This window comes from Scardinius erythrophthalmus (genome assembly GCF_964197995.2).
Source record: "Scardinius erythrophthalmus genome assembly, chromosome: 16".
Taxonomy (NCBI): Eukaryota; Metazoa; Chordata; class Actinopteri; order Cypriniformes; family Leuciscidae; genus Scardinius; species Scardinius erythrophthalmus.
Window position 1 is genome coordinate 27969617 of NC_138236.1, and position 19721 is coordinate 27989337.

A 19721-nucleotide genomic window follows, 5' to 3' on the forward strand; every position below is an offset into this window, starting at 1 on the left:
GGACTCAATTTTCCATGTGCTGCTTGTTACAAATACTTTTGTGATCTCAACAGGGGCCGATATTTCTGCGGCGATGCATTGCAGCAGCACCGTCATATAAGGCTATAACATGTCACATAGCCTATAACAAGCTCTCACACGTTTATTTTTTTTTCATTTTGGGAGGAGTTTGCGGTTTCAACAACCAGATGCATTGACACATGTCCAGTTTCGTCTGGGCGTCTCAGACCACCTTCTGAAGTGGTATGAGCGATCGGATTTAAATCTCTCTCGAAAGAGTTTCAGAGGGCATTTATACCTGGTGTTTTCACGATTGGATAGCTATTGGATCAGAGAAAACGCATGAAGTGACCAGGAGTAAATAGGCCCATAGTCTATGCCTGAGGCTGCTAAATTAAAAACTAGATAAACAGACAGTGCTAGACAAATATTACACTGTTCTTAGCGTTAACCAAATTAGAATTAAAATAAAGTCAGATCATTGCAGATCAAGCATCAAGATCAGGTCAAGAATGAAAAGAAATAATAATAATAAAGCTGGAAAATTGAAATAAATGTAATTTCCATAGCTGGAAATCACAATGTTTTACAGGTTTTCCATGACCGTGGGAAACCTGGAGTTAATTTGTTTTCAAATCCTGCTATGCAAAGTTTCCCCGACAAAAGACTTAGTTATCTTTGGCTTGACTTGAAGTAAAGAATTGAGAAGTGAAGGAAACCAACATCAACAAACATGTCATGGCATGATTCAACATTTTTATTAGTCTTTTTAATCAGATAGGCATCACGCAATCAATCAATTCACTGATGTGAAAAGTCAAATTCCTTTTTAGAGTTGACATCGTTTCAAACGGCGGTCGCTTTCACAAGCCGGTTCTTCTCTTTAGTTTATTCATTTTATTACAGTAGATGGCTAGAAAGCATCAATGCTAAGGTAAAAAATTAAATGTAATAAAAAAATAAATTAGGGATGCATCAGGATCACACTCAGTCGAGAATGGTCAAACTAACTAGTTGCAGTCTGACAAATGAGAGAGAGAGAGAGAGATATTGGAGAAATGTGAAAGGCATTCCAAAAAATAAATACGCATGAACCACTGAAGTTATATCACAATATTACAGACAGAGCTGCTACGACTGATGTTTTTATCATCGGTTAATTATTTGGTGTGAATGCAGTTGTTGCAGATATCCGAACTGTGTATGAACGTAACCGTATTAAGGACTCAGATACAGGACTGACAACAGTATGCTGTTGCTGTGTACACGTGGCCATAGTATGAACTGCACAAGATATTAACACAAATATTTAGTGCTCACAGGGCCTGTCAGTTAGGGTCCAAATATGTCTCTGTTTCACAGAGGTGCATCTTTCCAGTCGCACAATGAGGTATTTAACAGGTTTCCCAGCCAAACACTGGACAAATTATTATCGATTAGGAAGCGAAACCAGAAATCACCTCAGCAGGGAGCCCGCCGGCATCAGAGCACAATGTCTGTTTGATCACACTGACAGTGTCAATAACAAGTGTTTAACCAGGACTCCGGCAGGGAAGCTCGGCTCAAACAAAGAGCAGATTAACTGTCCCACCACCTGCCTGGTGCCTGTATAAGGGCTGGAAATACAATTAACCCAAGACCATGTCACTATGACTGCAGTGTTGTGACAGTTACTGTACAAATGTGTACAAAGCTTAACCAAGAGCCTATCTGCTCAGGAATAACACTGCATGTTTAGATTAAAGCTCTTCAGCACAACCACACCTCTTTTCTATGGATATTACGTTTATTACTAGAGATATTACAATTGTGGTCTATACAGTCAAGTCGATACTCATTTTTTTATGGTATGGCAGATAACATGTACATTTCTTTAAATGGCCTACAAAATTTGGCATTTTGTCCAAATAAATGAAAAATAAAACATTCAAAACTATTCAAATGCTACAAGTGAAATACTGTAACACTATTTTACAGTGTCCTTGTTACACATGTTGCATATAATTACTATAATAATAATTTTAAATTATGCGTAATTACAAGCAAGTTAGTTTAGTAAGTTCATATAGTTAATATTACTCAGTACTTAAATGTATAATTACACTGTAAGAGGGACACCTTAAATTTTAAAACAAATGAACATGCAGTTAAATATAGAGACAAAAAAAAAAAAAAACAATCTCTATAGTTGCCAATAACTGATATGGTACTGATCATATCAGTGCTGTTTTTTAACAGTTGTAGTATTTCATTAAATAAGGCATTATCTGATTTGAATATTTCATATCAAGTGCAAAGAAGTGCTTGTTTTGAGTACTCGCCTTTGCCTGCCTGTCCTGGCCAGTGGATAGATTGGAGCTTTGCATGTCATGACATGTCTAAAGCCTCTACCACCTCTTACTCTTGGAAAGGTTACGTCTCAACCTGCATCAACTTGCATAGTGTTCACTATCTCAAAGAGCCAACACAACAATGATGAAATGATTCCACCAACGCACTTCAGGAATCCATGGCCTAATAATCCAGAACTTGAGGCTCAAATGAAATTCTCTCTTCATAACTGACGAGAAGAACCACATTTGCACTATCTGGGGTTAAGGGGGGTTGTTCTGACATGTTCTCTGATAAAGAGGTTAAGCCGTGTTTTTGACAGCAGTATGGAAATACCTTACAGCGACAGACAACAAAATCAATAGAATATGACGCTGCTCAGTCCTGCTCACACTGGGATAGTTTATCATATGGCAAATGCATGCATGTTTGAAACATTAACAATATTTAGATGTCATTTGTTTGTTTAGAGGTCACCTGTAAACAGGAACCATTGCTGGAAAATCAGCTCTGCTAATTGTACAAGCCTGTTCACACCAACACGAATGTTCGGCACGAAATTTTGGTCTGACTTTCACATACAGCCTGATTGGAAAAGCAAATTTTCTCTCTGACAGTAGGTGGCGCTTAATGAAAATCATGTGACAGCCTGTGCTTTTCACAGTGTGATGGAAAAGAGATTAGATCATGTGACACCAGTGAGATCTTGGGTAAAAGTCAAGTCAGACTTTCTGTGTCTGTTCTGACAACCTCATTTTCACACATTTTCACCTAGGCTACTTCAACTTGAATTAAAATAAGTATACATATATTTTTTCATTTACCGTTTATTTTCCAGGAAATGTTTTTAATGGTTTATTTTTAGTTAACGATAATGGGCCTGATTACAATTAAAGGAGTAGTTCACTTCAGAATTAAAGGGATAGTTCACTTTGAAATTAAATTTTGGTATGTTTTAGCTTACCTCAAGGGCATCCAAGATGTAGGTGTCTTTGTTTCCGCAGTAGTTTCAATTTTGATATTTTTAGGTCAAACCGTTCTTGTCTGTCAGTCATATAATGCAGGTCTATGGTCACCACCTCAAAACACAAGCACAGAGTCCAAATTAAAACAATTCCCCGTCGTCCAAATTAAACAATTCCCCATCGTAAGTACACATTGATGGCCTAAGACACGAAACGAGCGGTTTGTGTGAGAAAACGAACAGTATTTATATCGTTGTTACCTCTTGAACACAGCCGCGTCCAAGTGATCTGATCTGAGGGCGCGGGCGGGTATAGATGTATACACTAGATATCGCCTTGGCTACTGCAGTTCATTGGAACGAAACCGTAGCCAAGGCGACATCTAGTGTATATATCTATACCCGCCCGCGCCCTCAGATCATTCGGACGCGGCTGTGTTCAAGAGGTAACAACGATATAAATACTGTTCGTTTTCTCACACAAACCTCTCGTTTCGTGTGTCTTAGGCCATCAATGTGTACTTACGATGGGGAATTGTTGAATTTGGACGACGGGGAATTGTTTTAATTTGGACTCTGTGCTTGTGTTTTGAAACAGTGACCATCGACCTGCATTATATGACTGACAGACAAGAACGGTTTGACCTAAAAATATCAAAATTGAAACTACTGCGGAAAAAAAGACACCTACATCTTGGATGCCCTTGAGGTAGGGCTGGGCAAAAAATCGATTTAATCGATTTATCGATTTTGTAGTGTAAAACGATTTTTATTTTGCAAACTCGAGTTTTTTTGCCACAATAGTTTTTTCGGACTTTTCCGCGTTTCGTCCTTGTGCGTTACCATAGCGCGATATGAGCCAGCCGGCCCCCGCCCCGCGTAACCATAGATACTAAAAGAAGCGCGTAACACAATCAAAACAACATGGCACCTGAGGAATAAATATCGCGAAGAATGGGAGAAGTGCAGCCGGCTCCGTAGCGAAAACGGCTCCTCTAACACACCTGCTAAAAGCAAATTACACTTCCTGAGAGCTTTACAAACTGTGTGCCTTATAAGAACGGAGCGCGATGGAAAGCGATTACAGAGGCGATCACGTTTTATATTGCCACAGACATGCTGCCAATTTATTCTGTCGAAAAGCGAGGTGTTTTGTTGTTATAGATAAAAGTTTACATTTGTTCACTCTTTGAGCAGGCTATGTCTGCCACATGCATGTTTAATTTTTTATATTCACAGTTCACACTATACTGAGAAGAGTTTATTTTTTTAATTGTAATGTTATATGTTACAAAATTTGTAATTATCTGATTTCTTGAACAGAAAATTTAAGCTACTGTGAAGTTGTTGCACTTTTGCTTAAACCTGGGTTAAAGCCACTGATCTATATAATGTCATTCTATATAGATCAGTGGTTAAAGCTTGAAATTGTTGAATGACAGAGCCTCATTTACTTTTTGTTTTGGGATTCTACGCATTTTAACTCTTGAGGACAGTCATAGCAATAAAGTTGCACTTTTCACACAATATCTGATGTCTGCAGTCATTTTTTAAGTTTATTGAAAAAAAAAAATCGAAAATCGAATCGAAACTCGAATTTTTCTTTAAAAATCGAAGATTTTTTTTTTAGGCAAAATCGCCCAGCCCTACCTTGAGGTAAGCTAAAACATACCAAAATTTTATTTCAAAGTGAACTATCCCTTTAAAATGTCCTGATAATATACTCACCCCCAAGTCATCCAAGATGTTCATGTCTTACTTTTTTCATTCGAAAATAAAGGTTTTTGATGAAAACATTGCAGGATTTTTCTCCATATAGTGGACTTCAACAGGAACCAACGGGTTGAAGGCCCAAATTGCTATTTCAATGAAGCTTCAAAGGGCTCTACATTATCCCAGCGAGGAATAGGGGTCTTATCTAACGAAACAATCGGTCATTTTCTAAAAGAATATATATATATATATATACTTTTTTAACTACAAATGCTCGTCTTGCACGTCCATGACTTCACGCATTACGTAATCACGTTGGAAAGGTCCCTTCTCATTTTCAACTTCAAAATCGTCCGACATCGTTATTTTACCTTTTTTTTTTTTTTTTACATTTTTTGTAAAGGGTGTTTGACTTAGTCTTTGCACGTTCGCTTTGTAAACACTGGGTCGATACTTCCGTCTATGTCACGCGTGACCTTTCAACATGATTAAGTAATGTGTGGCGCAACACAGCTAGTGCAAGACAAGCAACTGTGGTTAAAATGTATGTTTTTTTTGTTTTGTTTTTTAGAAAATGGCAGATCATTTGATTAGATGACCCTTATTCCTCGGCTGGGATCGTGTAGAGCCCTTTCAAGCTGCATTGAAACGGCTATTTGGACCTTCAACCCGTTGATAACCGTTGAAGACCACTGTATGGAGAAAAATCCTGGAACGTTTTCCTCAAAAACCTTTTCGACTAAAGAAAGAAACACATGAACATCTTGGATGGCGTGAGGGTGAGTAAATTATCAGGACATTTTAATTCTGAAGTGAACTAATCCTTTAATTTTATTATGGGGGTAAAGAAAGTTTTCTCAACCATCCAAAAACGATGTGCCAAACAACATCTTTACACAAGATAAAAATCACTGTAATGCTAAAACAGATTTTAGAGACACTAAAATAATAATGAGGAAATAAACAGTGCTTGACTAAACGCCCATGGCAAACTGAATCTTTGTTTTGTACGCTGGAGTGTGTATTACTGAGCTGAGATGCACAGGCACTTACCCACAGCAGGTGCATCATACTCATCTCCCAGCAGGATCTCAGGGGCAGAATAAGCCAGCGAGCCACAGCTGGTGGTCAGCTTCTTTCCCGGCTGAAACTTATTGCTGAAGCCAAAGTCGGTGAGCTTGACCACTCCCTGTTTCTCAAAGAACACCACGTTCTCTGGCTTCAGGTCGCGGTGAACCACATGCAACCGGTGACAGTACGAGATGGCGTGCACTATCTGGGCGAAATATTTCTTTGCCAGCTCCTCGCTCAATCCCTCCTCGTGCTTCATGATGTAATCAAACATGTCACCGCCATCGCCGAGCTCCAAGATCAGGTAGAGCTTGGTCTGCGTGTCGATGACCTCATAGAGCCGAACGATGTTGGGGTGCTGGACCAGTTTCATACAGCGGACCTCCTGGAAGAGGTGACCAGTTGCGACCGTGTCAAGCTTGGTCTTGTCGATTACCTTGACTGCCACTTTTTCGCCGGTGAAGACGTGACGCGCGAGTTTGACCACGGCGAAATGGCCACGGCCAAGCGTCTTGTCCAGGTCATACAGTCCAGCGATCTTTCCGTCGTATCCGCGCTTGATTCCCGCCATGATTGCTGGTCCTCCGGTGGGATGGAGGGGGTGTGGCCCCTGGGGGAGGGGTGGGGTTTAAACCGGAGGGAAAATCCAGCTCACTTTAGCACACTGGCTGGTAACGGCAATACCATGATGGCAGGTTCCTGTTAATCAGAGATATACCAGTACAAAAATTAGTCATTAGAACGCAAACAGTCATAAATTGATAAACGCCACAATTATCATTTTATATTGTTTGTAATCTTGCATGTTGACGTCACACTGAAGACCTTAAAGCTGCATGCGGCCCAATGGTTTTCCGAGAGCTATTACATTAACCAATTTCAGCCAAATTTGTGAAGGTTTTACCACTGTTTTTCAATCAGTTAATATTGTGGTGAATATAGATAAAAAAAAAAGCGGGATTTAAAAAGACAACTTTAAAAATATTTTTCATTTTATATAGGCCTTAATACGTAGACGGTTAGAGGTAGCTGCTCAAGGCGTTTTATAAGGGAGGGCAAAAAACTAAAGTTAAAGAAAAATAAAGAAAAAGTCCAGAATGAAATGCACAGCAACATTACAACATATCAAAAAGAGAAATTATTAATAATGAAATAGAATACAACGTTAAAAGTCAAAATAAAGGCTTTTCTAAAATAGGGCTGCACGATTAACCTTTATCGCATCGATATTGAGGTTTTAACTCCCGCAATAACCTAACCTCAGGAGTCTGAGGTTTTTTCCCCCGCCTCTGACATTTGAGTGACAAACCTATTAGCCAATCAAAATGGTCGAATCTCGCGTTCCTGGCTTGCTGGCCAATTAGAAATGGCAATGGAAAGTTACAAGGTTGTATGCAGTGCACCGGCTTTCTGGCAGCAGCAAAGCAGAAGGCACTTCTTCGGTGACGGGAGAGCACTTGTACTTCAGCTGTTTGGACTTATTTTGGATTTGCGAAGAACGACGTGGAGCAAAAGAGTGCTAAAATATGTCGACGTGCCGTGGCCAGATCCAGAGGAAACACTACCAATCTATACCAGCATCTTAAAAATCACCACCGACAGCAGGGATCCAGACTGCGACCATTTTTTGAGAATGTGCGAGTTAAAATTTTATGTGGTCGCATTTGTGCGAGTGCATGGTCATGTAGCCTACTAAGTTAAATTCACGCATGAATTTTCTGCATTGAACTTGTTTTAGCGCCCGCCAAAGTGAATTTTTGTCCCGCCAAAGTCTTATTTGATCGGTGAGTAATGTAGATGAACAGCTGCGCTTGTGAGTGACAGGGCGCATGTTTAACTGAAAGAACGAGCAGAGAGAGAGAGAGAGAGCCGGTCGCGCGCGCGCATTCTCTCTCTCTCTTCGGAGCCAGGCAAAAGTGTAAACAATTACTTCACCGTCTCCAAACTAAGCGCTGTCTTGCTCTCTCTCCCTCGCACATATTAATCAAAATAAATCGACACGGTGGTAAAAGGTCGGAAGACCAAAGTTTCATGTGGATCATTCTGAGATTTTTTTTTCTGAATTATCGTGCTAAATAAATTGAACTGAAAAGCATTCCGGACATTTAACTGACCAAAAAAAAAAAAAAAAAAAAAAAAACTTTAATTAAACTAAAAAAATATCCAGTGATGAAATGTTTTCTGTGTTGACAGAAATCTTGGATGTCCATGTCCTAACTGCTGGGATAATCACACAACGCGCATGACACGTCCAATTCGCGAACTAATGACTCCTTTGAACCGATTCATTTTAATGAATGGTTAAAACAACTGATCTTTCCAACAGTGAACTCAGGAGACGTCTGAAACGGTGTATAACTAATCAGTAACACTTTACAATAAGGTTATATTTATTACATAAATTACATAAAAAGTACAGTTTGCTTACTCAAGCTTTAAAATAAATAAAACCAAAAAAATCGAAAATCGCACCGCAATCGCAATATTTGTCAGAAAAACCGCAATTAGGTTTTTTCTCAAAATCGTGCAGCCCTATTCTAAAATTACATGTTATGCAAGTAACATACAGTCTACCAGTTATGCTAGTTAAAGCGTAGAAGTGTCAAATATACAGTTTGTCAAATCAGAATCAAGCATTTCAAAGAGCCACTAATAAAAAAATTTAGGCCTAATAATTAAGTTTAAGAGTCGATTTTAACTCTTTATTCTAGCTTCAAATAATAAAGGATTCACGTGTTTATATAGTCCAACAGATTTTACTGAAAATCTGAGTAATCCATTCCCATCATGCAGAGCTACATAGTGGTCCCACTGCCACAGGCCTTCAACATGGACCATCATGGATTTGTATTGATTTCCTCTTGTTAGTGAAAAAAAAGCCACATGGCTGGCAAGTAAGCTGGTGCTCCAGAAGAGAGGCTGCCTCCTAAAAGGGCTGATTTAATTCCAGTAGCATTAACCTCAGGCCAGTGCTGGAGATGACTGCCATGAGAGCGGCCATGACTTCCACATGTTCACAGCATCCTCCTTATCTCCATAAATCATATCACTCATCAGGAAGAAATGAAGTGTAAAATCAATAAGGGGACTAAAACATTTTTTGATACCACAGGGAAAACTGCCATATATACTGCCATACAGATATTATATTAGAATTGTTTGATAATTTGGGTAATTTTGTTACAATATCTTAACAGCAAAGAGAGGCTTTATTTAAATCTTTGAACTAAATTCACACAAAAAGAAAAACAAGCAAAAAAGTCAGAAATAAAATAAGACCAAATAAACAAATTGAAACTTATTCAGGTAGGGCCCAATGATTTCCGATACGATGCGGAAAACACGGACGGAATCCAGTCGTAAAAACTGAATTTACTGTATAATGCAGAATTTAACGGAATTTGTCAATTTTTTTATGCATTAATAAAAAGCAAGTCAGTTCACTTAAATCAAATCGCGATTTAGACTAGTGTCTGTGAATATTAAACCACAAAAAGACTTAAATATGAATCCTGCATGTTCTGCATTTCTCAGTGTGAATGAATGGAGCGGTTTCATTTACCACACACTGAAGCACGCGTGACGCTCGCGCTGTTTTCAGCCTCCGCCACAACATGAATGCATGAACTTCATCACCAGAGCCGCTCTGAGAGATAGGCTACTTAAGCATTTTACCGGTTCATTTGACAAAACTATCATCATATATCATAAACACACAAACTTAAAGGTCTTCACGGCAACCTGTCAAAATAAAAGTTCGGTTCAGCTTGAAATTGTGACAGAAATAGGCTATATTACAGTTGTTGTACAGCAGAATTTAGCTACGTCTCGATGTAATAATGGTACTAACACTAATAATAATAATAATAATAAATTATTAAAACTTTAAGGGATAATCAAAAATTGTCTTCCATGTTTTAATTTTAAGAGTAGCACTTTGTTTGACAAAAGTTTGTTCAATTTCATATAAATAAAAGATAAATTTAATTAATGTTTTATGCCTACATTTGATTTCCAGAAAAATTAATACAAGACAAAATTTATGGAAAAAAAATATTTAAAAATAAATTTGTTTTAATATTAGTTTTTTTTTATTCAATTAAATAGACATGTTTTTTGATTATTAATGTAACCATTAAAATGGAATCCAGACAATTTTAAACAGAAAACACAGAATTTGGTAAAAAATAAAACGGAATTTGAGAAGAATAAAACGTATTTTCTTTCTCAACTATTTACATTCCAAAACTGACTGAATACTCGCCAAGACAGGCATTTTGACATAATTGTGTTTAGTTGACCATTTAAGAACAGTAAGCCACTTATTTTGAGAGGCGGATTTATGTGCACACAGTATATATATATATATATATATATATATATATATATATATATATATATATATATATATATATATATATATATATATATATATATATATATATATATATATATATATATTATATATTATATATATATATATATATATTAGGGTGCATCAAAAAACACAATTCTTGAATTTTGATATGGCTGGGTGCTAAAAATGTTCCAATATATGTAGAAACAACACATGCAAAATATTTGTCCAGTACATGATGATTTAGGGGTGCCACCGCACATCTGTTTTTGTTGGATAAAGTGCTTAACAGTGCTCAATGGTCACAATGGAGATCTGAGGTAAACAATACTACAGCTCAAGAAAACTGAGATGATCTTTCTGTTTGAGGTGATCTTTCTGTGTTGGGTATGTATTATTACATAATTACTATCATATCTGTAATTGTGTCTTTGTATACTTATTTATTATAAGTCATTTAAGTCATATTTATAGGTATTTGGTGCTCATTACATCTAGCTAACGTGAGCTAGCAACAGTTTGCTAACCAGTTTGCTATCTATGTTAGCTAAGCTATTAAACTTAACATCAACAGTATTCTAGAGTGGACACTGTCATATTCAGAGTATACAGTGGGGAGAACAAGTATTTGATACACTGCCGATTTTGCAGGTTTTCCCACTTACAAAGCATGTAGAGGTCTGTAATTTTTATCATAGGTACATTTTAACTGTGAGAGACGGAATCTAAAACAAAAATTCAGAACCTGTATAAAAGACACCCGTCCACACGCTCAATCAAACAGACTCCAACCTCTCCACAATGGCCAAGACCAGAGAGCTGTGTAAGGACATCAGGGATAAAATTGTAGACCTGCACAAGGCTGGGATGCGCTACAGGACAATAGGCAAGCAGCTTGGTGAGAAAGCAACAACTGTTGGTGCAATTATTAGAAAATGGAAGAAGTTCAAGATGACGGTCAATCTCCCTCGGTCTGGGGCACCATGCAAGATCTCACCTCGTGGGGCATCAATGATCATGAGGAAGGTGAGGCGTCAGCCCAGAACTACACGGCAGGACCTGGTCAATGACCTGAAGAGAGCTGGGACCACAGTCTCAAAGAAAACCATTATAACACACTACGCCGTCATGGATTAAAATCCTGCAGCGCACGCAAGGTCCCCCTGCTCAAGCCGAAGCATGTCCAGGGCCGTCTGAAGTTCGCCAATGACCATCTGGATGATCCAGAAGAGGAATGGGAGAAGGTCATGTGGTCTGATGAGACAAAAATAGATTTTTTTTTTGCTCTAAACTCCACTCCACAAGAAGGATGAGTACAACTCCAAAAACACCATCCCAACCGTGAAGCATGGAGGTGGAAACATCATTCTTTGGGGATGCTTTTCTGCAAAGGGGACAGGATGACTGTACCGTATTGAGGGGAGGATGGATGGGGCCATGTATCGCAAGATCTTGGCCAACAACCTCCTTCCCTCAGTAAGAGCATTGAAGATGGGTCGTGGCTGGGTCTTCCAGCATGACAGAGACCCGAAACACACAGCCAGGGCAACTAATGAAGTAGCTCCGTAAGAAGCATCTTAAGTTCCTGGAGTGGCCTAGCCAGTCTCCAGACCTGAACCCAATAGAAAATCTTCTGAGGGAGCTGAAAGTCCATATTGCCCAGCGACAGCCTCGAAACCTGAAGGATCTGGAGAAAGGTCTGTATGGAGGAGAGGGCCAGAATTCCTGCAGTGTGTGCAAACCTGGTCAAGAACTACAGGAAAACGTATGATCTCTGTAATTGCAAACAAAGGTTTCTGTACCAAAGTTCTGCTTTTCTGATGTATCAAATACTTATGTCATGCAATAAAATGCAAATTAATTACTTAAAAATCATACAATGTGATTTTCTGGATTTCTGTTTTAGATTCTGTCACTCACAGTTTGTAGAGTCAACTTTAGAGATCAAAATTAAAGACTTCTACATGCTTTGTAAGTGGGAAAACCTTAAAAATCTGCAGTGTATCAAATACTTGTTCTCCCCACTGTAGATGTCTCATGTGTATTGAGAGTAGCATTGTAGTTGTTACAGTAAATTAACAGGGAAAGGCCACATGAACATGTCCCATTGACCTCCATTCATTTTGTCTATAGGACAAATGAATGGACAATCTTGAAAGTTGAATTCTGAGAAATGCCCAAGTTGCCCAAAGGGTTCAAACAAACAACTTTTACTTTGATAACCCTATAGAACATGTTACTGTATAAAAGTTCACTGTACTCAACATTTCCAGGTCAACCTTTTGGCAATTAGACTAAAAATTGCACATTTTTCGAAATTTCGCCAAAGTTCATGTGTTAGGTGGCACCCCTAAATCTCAATGGAATCCCTCAAAACTTTGCAAAAGTCATTTTTATGTTAATTGGAACAAAATGCAATGCCAGCCAAATTGATATTTTGAAATTAAAATTTCCCATTCAAATTTGATGCACCCTAATATATATATATATATATATATCAGTCAGCGTGCTTTTGTTGTGAGCCCGAAACCTGCGAGAATTAGTAAAATTATGCACAACACAAGCACTAATTATTAATAGAGGTGGGGGGAACAATCGATTCACATATGAATTGCGATTCTACCTTCTACTTCTATCGATGCACAAATTTTTAAAATCGATTACACTTTAACTTTGCAGTAGCCTACCACTTATGCTGCGTTCACACCAAACGCGAAAATGCGTCAAAATTCGCGCCTGCCGCGTCTAGTTATACGCGTGACCACTTTGTGTGCATTCGCGCGTCAAGAGCGAAATTGACGCGCGTAAAATCAAAAGTTTGAAGCGAAATTTACGCGCGTCACGCGCGTCAAAGGCGAATCCCGGGGGCGAAAGTTTCGAAAGCTGTTGGCGGCCACCTTTTTCAGATGTTTATCGAGCATAGCATTAGCATTAATCGAGAGAATCACCGCTCGTATATGCTCTGGAGAGCAGAAACAGCTGCGTAGGGGACATCGTTGCTGTACTCGGGTCCACCAAAACCTCCGGAGGGTTTCAGGAGTTTCACAATTTGCTCCAGGAGGTAGGTTTGGTGGACCTAACGGTGAGGACGCTGACGAGGAAAGCGTAGGCCGTATAAAGCCTCGGCCTCGAGTGGTCTCTGCATGACGAGCCCGCGCTGTACAGCCCGGCGCGAGGTTTACCCTCTCCCGCACCTAATCTGTCATTTATTTTTGTTTTGATAATAAATGGAGCCAGCCTCCAGAAGTGAAACCTGTCCTGTGATTTTTTTGAAAAGTTTTTGTACACTTAATTGTGTTTGGTGTCTTTACATTAGATTAATAAAGTTTCATATAGGCTAATCTAGAATAGATATGGAATAAATAGCATTCAATACAAATGAGTAGGCTATCTCTCATATTGAAATCGAGTTTTTAAGTGAAAGATTTGCTTTGTTGTGCATTTTAGTCATATTACAAAATAATGTAATGAGGCCAAACATAAAATAACATTATAAACTGTCAGTTCACCACGTGACAGCAGCAAGCAGGCAGGCTCCTGATTGGTTAACGCGGCGCGAATTGACGCAGAAGTTCAGATTTTTCAACTCGGGCGGCAGACGCAAATTCGCGTCAAACGCGTGATGCACAAAAAGCACAATTCGCGCTTGACGCGCGAAACGCGCCAGACGCTCAATTCGCGTCATTCGCGCGAACTAGACGCGCGAATGAGGCGAATTCGCGTCTACCGCGCCGCGCTAAACGCCTCATTCGCGCTGCAAGACCTCCAGACGCGCGTAAACGCGTCTTACCATTGACTTAACATTGAAATCACTCGCGCCAGACGCATTTTCGCGTTTGGTGTGAACGCAGCATTAAAGTTACTGACACGTTAAGAGTGTTCTTAACCACAATAAGCCATGAAGAAAGACTCAATGCGACGCAAGCACAGATGCCGCCTCTCAGATGCATACGGTCCCGAATTCAGTTCTCTTTCACAGCTTATTGCGCTCAAATGGTCAAATACACACAAAATTATGTCCAAATGCACTCTTGTGAATGTAAACAGTTAGGGAAAATCTGAAAATATGTGCATTCATTCTTAAAGGGACAACAGCCTAATAAACTGTTGCAGCCCGTTTCATTCATGTTCATTTAAAAAAAATCACTCACTAAAACTAGACAATTTTCAATGTTTACAATTAATTCAGTGTTTTTTTTTTCCTTCTTCAAGACCTATTAAACTGTCTAACCAAAAAGTCATACAAAACTAGGCCTATACCTATAATTCCTAAAGTTAGAAATTCATTCAGACCCCTAACCCTAAATATGAGAAGCAGCAGCATGTTTGCCTTAATAGCAAACAACATAAATTAGTCAGCAAAATCCATTAATTTTACATAGTGCTTTCATAGTACACAAATAATAGCTTGGATCATTAACAATGAACACTACAGGCCACTACACCATCTTTTGTTCAACCGAAAAAGAAATGTCCATCTCTTTTCATAAAACAGAGCTTGTTGTGGTTTAAGAGGAGCACTTGTTCAAGGATTTGGATTGTTCGGCCCCCTTCACTAGTGATTATGTTGTCATCATAAACGGTTGATTATTACTGATATCGACACCAAATCCCACATTGAATTGGTGAAAATTTCTAAGGATAATATTAGTATGCATTTATAAAATCTGGTCTTCTTCCAAACAAGGCGGCCCAGATGCTCCAGACCATTTTGTACACAACAAAAATGGAAGATTACCACAAATAGCATTTCAGATTTCAGCTTGCCTATTGAACAGCCTACAGAAAAGCTTAAATAAATCATATCCCGCTGTAATGCCTAATGCTGGCTGCCAACCAATTACCATGCAGTCGTAATGGATTCAAATGACCCCGGCTGAACGGTCAACCCCTTGAATGTTCCAATGTGAAACACTAAAATCATAATGCATTTACAGCCCTTTCACAATAACACATCAACAGCTCCACCTTTTTTTAAAGAATTCCTAAAACACAAGCGTATCAGCCAACAATCTGTCAGTCAATGACTGTGCATGGCCAGGAATGTACTGTAACTGTTGTGTAATATTGCACAGTCTCTCTAATTACACAGGTGAGTTCAGAGTTAACCCTGTAAAGCCTGACATATGAAGTCTTTTTTTTACCAAAGGTTATTAAACATTTAAATAAAATCTATGTTTCATATTTGATACATCAGGCTTTTAGTTGTATGGCCCATTTAGTATGATATATTGAGAATATGGAGATCGTAGTTGAGAGAAAAAACAGCTCAATTGTATTCAGAGACAAAAATATGCAATTTTTTTAGCAGACTTTACACAAACAGTATACCAGACTGCATATATTAATTAATGCATATATTAATTAAATGCTTAGTTTTATGATCAAATATATGCACCTCTTGATGGAAATAACATCACAACATTTATTTCCATCAAGAGGTGCATACATTTTTGGTACTTTGGTAATTCTTGGACTTGTATTGACAATGCAAGAGTCCAGCACTCTGTAAAGTCTCCTCCAGCACATCCCAACGACTTTCAATGAATTTAAGGTCTGGACTCAGAGGTGCCAATTCATGTGTGAAAATGACACTTCATGCTCCCTCCCAACCATTCTTTCACAATTTGAGCCTGATGAATCTTGACATTGTCATTCTGGAATATGACCATGATGTGTCTTCCTACATAGGCTAGTTGTTTAAGAAATGAAAAGCCACACACTCCATCAATTAGGGTTAGAAGAACAGTTGCCAAACATATCACATCCTAGACACATAATAATCACTGCAATAATGATCCAGTCATAGACTCTCACCCCTGGTTTCACAGACAAGGCTTAAGACTAGTGCATGTTTGAGAAGTTTTAACTGAAAGCAACTTGCATCGACATATCGTAAAATATGTCAGTGCCATTGCCATGTCTCATGATACACACCGGTAAGGTTTTTTTTTTTTTTTTTTTCTAAGGATTGTTTATAAAAGCTACTTAAATGCCCAAATTGAACTAAGGCCTAATCCTGGCTTAATCTAAGCACTGTCTGTGAAACCGGGCCAAGCATTTGCCTATTTAAATCCAAACAGCAACTTTTTTTGGCCGGGCACGGGTAGTGCATAATGCAATGCAATAATGACTGAGAAATATAAATAAACACTCCTCAAAAACATGTTGTACCACATTTGATACTTAGTACAATCATTACATGTAGATTTAAAAAAAAAAAAAGTATAATTACGTAAATATAGGTAACTTCAGTAAATGTTCTGACGTTTACTTTTTAAAAAAATCAGCAGAAAGACACGTGTACCATAACCTGAATAACTTTTAGAATTATACGAAAAAGCTTTTTACTTACTAAAAAAAGAACTATCAATCAGACGACAGAAGGCATGCCGTAGATTGTGTAAAATAGGTTTTTCAGCAGTTCTGATCATGCTGATAATTTAGAGGCCTTCCATGCCAAACATGATACAGTAGGCTTTATAGAGTTATGGTCTAAGTCATGTACTTGAGCTGTTCTTAGGCTCAATTTAGCATCAAGAAGTGGTTATTTCTTTAATATTAACATCACATTCTAACCACAAATTATAAGACAAACCTGCCAAATCAACACAATCATATTGCCTGCAGTTCCAGGCCCAGTTTTACCTTTCAGGTTGCATAACATGATTACAGTAAATTAGGCTGAAGGAACGTGTTCCACACCTTACACATTCCAGTGTGACAAGAGACATATTGATCAGAGTACACTAGGCTGAACCTGATCTTCTGAACTCTTACATGCCTCAGCAATTGAGTATGAAAGGACTGATGAAACATTAAAACTCCAAGTGAAGCAAATTAAGGCATTTTATGTTCACAAAGCTAATTAGACTAAATGAAACTTGCAAAAAAATGGACATACAACCTTTAATACTGAGAGCATCAAACCACACACTCACATCAGAAGCCTGCAAAACCACATCCATCTTCTTGATACTATGCAATTAACCAAGCTTATCCTTTTTTAAAAAAAAAAGCAGACTTGTTAAAGTCCATCATCATTAAACATTCTTCTACCATCAATACTATCAAAACCACAAGTGCAAAGAGAGAAAAGCATCCATGTCTGGTGATGATCATGGACACATCATGTGAAAGCAGACCTGATATGCCCATGCAAGTCAGGCCTGATCTGGCCCATAAGCTCCTTATGAGCTCCATACATCCATAGAGAGGAAGAGGATATAAATAATGGCTAACTGGCTACACGCTTCTACCACAGCCCGTGATTATCAGATAAACTGGAACCAGGCCGATCCAGCATCGTGTGCCCCCACAGAGCATGCATGCAGCTGTCAAATCACATCCACATTAACGGAGGTTGTTTAACGCACGTTTATTGTGTCTTAAACAGATGCTAACCGGCTAACAGTGTTAGCATTCTAACGCACTATCACACAAAGCTTTGACTTACCGCTCTCTAAGGCGAACATTAAAACCACTTTAAACTCCTAAATGTCCCGGCGGCTGTGGATCCGAAGACGGGTGAAGCCCGGCTGAGTGCGAGTCCAGCCCCGTGTGTGTGTGTGTGAGTGAGTGAGTGAGGTTAGTACTGATCAGTGTGTGTAAAGGCTGCTGGTGGAAGTGCGACTCTCAGCGCTTCTCGCTCTCCGCCCTGAAACCATGGAACTGCACGGAAACATTGGATGAGTCACATTGTAGCGGGCTGCACTGAAAAATACCGTCAACAGAGGGCGCTATGTGGCCGTGACTTTCGCGCTTGTGTAGAGACTTCATACGGTTTTCACATTCCTTCATTATGGTGGAGCATTCAATCTTCCAAATCATGCTGAAATGGGGTCTAACAAGTACACTAAATATGTTTAATTCTGAGTATTGCTTAAGGAAGGTTAAATAGCATTTCAAACAGCTTTTCTGTAAAAAAAAAAGAAGAAAAAAAAAGAAAAGAAATCGCACCTATTTCAAGGAAGTAAACAATAACAAACTCGTTTGAACGCTACTGCGCATGTCTGGCTCTGGAGCCTTCCCGGTGGCGCCATTTTTAAATCACAGATCTGTCGAAACTAGCGCAAACGGAACGGTATTTACAAAAACTGAAAACAAACTATGTGGAATAACTGGGCCCTTTAAATAAGACATTGAGACGCAAACTTTTCACACAGTATATTAAACGTTCACCTGGAGTATCTTATCCAGACAACTATCCGACTCTGTGCGCCGCCTAAAGATGCTTTAAAAACATATCGCAGTCTGGATGCTGAAAATGTACAATTGTACTTACAATGTACAATATGGACGACATTTGTCTTGTGTTTGGTGAAGCTGAAGCAAATCAACTACTGTAAAAAAAACAACAAAAAAAACGTATTCTGGTCAATGACATGACCTGCATATTTTTGTGTTCAAGTGCATTATTTCCTTTTTAAATTATTTGATAAATTCATGACCAATTTATTCTATAAAACTTATTTTGTTTAAATAGATTTGTAGTACATTTAAATAATACATGTTATTTTATGTGTTGTTATCTTAAACCCCCCAAAATGTCAGGTGGTGCAACTGTCTGGACAAATGAACAGACTAAGAAAACTGTTTAAAATGGTGTCTTATTAAAAAAAATATACTATGGCATCATTTTAGGTTTGAAAACTTTCATATAAACCAATTTTTTAAATATTAGTAGTTTTAAAGCTGTTGAGATAAGTCAGGGTGGCACAACTGCAAACATGGCTCTTTTATTATGAATTGACCAGGTAACAGTACACATGATAATGCATCATTTAGAGGACAATGATCAAAAAGGTTGATCTCTCACAAATACTGGTAAAAACGGCTAATTTCAATCATGGGTAAGTTGGTAAACTTTCCATGTCTGGTGGTACAACTATACACAACTATTTGGTTGTACTGCCCGACATAAAAAAAAACAAGTAATAAAAACTCAGTGAGTGTTTTAGTGCAATTTTCTGACGTCATGGGATCACAACACTAAGAGATAGTAAATCTTTTCCTGGATTTTTTTTGTGCGTTCCCGAGATTAGACCTTCCTTAACATAATGCCGAAAACCCGAAGTCTCTAGGTGGTCTGGTTGAGGAGTAGATAGAAGTGCAAGATTGGTGCGCACAGACAGAACAGAAATCATGAGTTAACAATCGCAATTTTGTCCGGTGGAAAATTGTGCTAAAAAATTTATTTAAACACTTTGAAATGTAATTTAATAACTGCAGCTTGTTTAAAGGAACACTGCACCGTTTTTTTGAAATAGGGCTTATTCACCTTCT

At 38.5% G+C, this 19721-nt stretch overlaps 1 protein-coding gene across 1 annotated transcript in view; it reads right to left on the reverse strand.

The window, feature by feature from the left end:
* Positions 1-18095, reverse strand: part of snrka (SNF related kinase a) — a 54915-nt gene extending 36820 nt beyond the window's left edge. The window contains exons 1-2 of the mRNA XM_081389368.1: positions 17893-18095; positions 6062-6778 (exon numbers count right to left, since the gene is read on the reverse strand). Coding sequence (XP_081245494.1) covers positions 6062-6650 — 589 coding nt within the window. The 5' untranslated portion in view covers positions 6651-6778; positions 17893-18095. The remainder of the gene's footprint in view (positions 1-6061; positions 6779-17892) is intronic.
* Positions 18096-19721: the final 1626 nt, after the last annotated feature.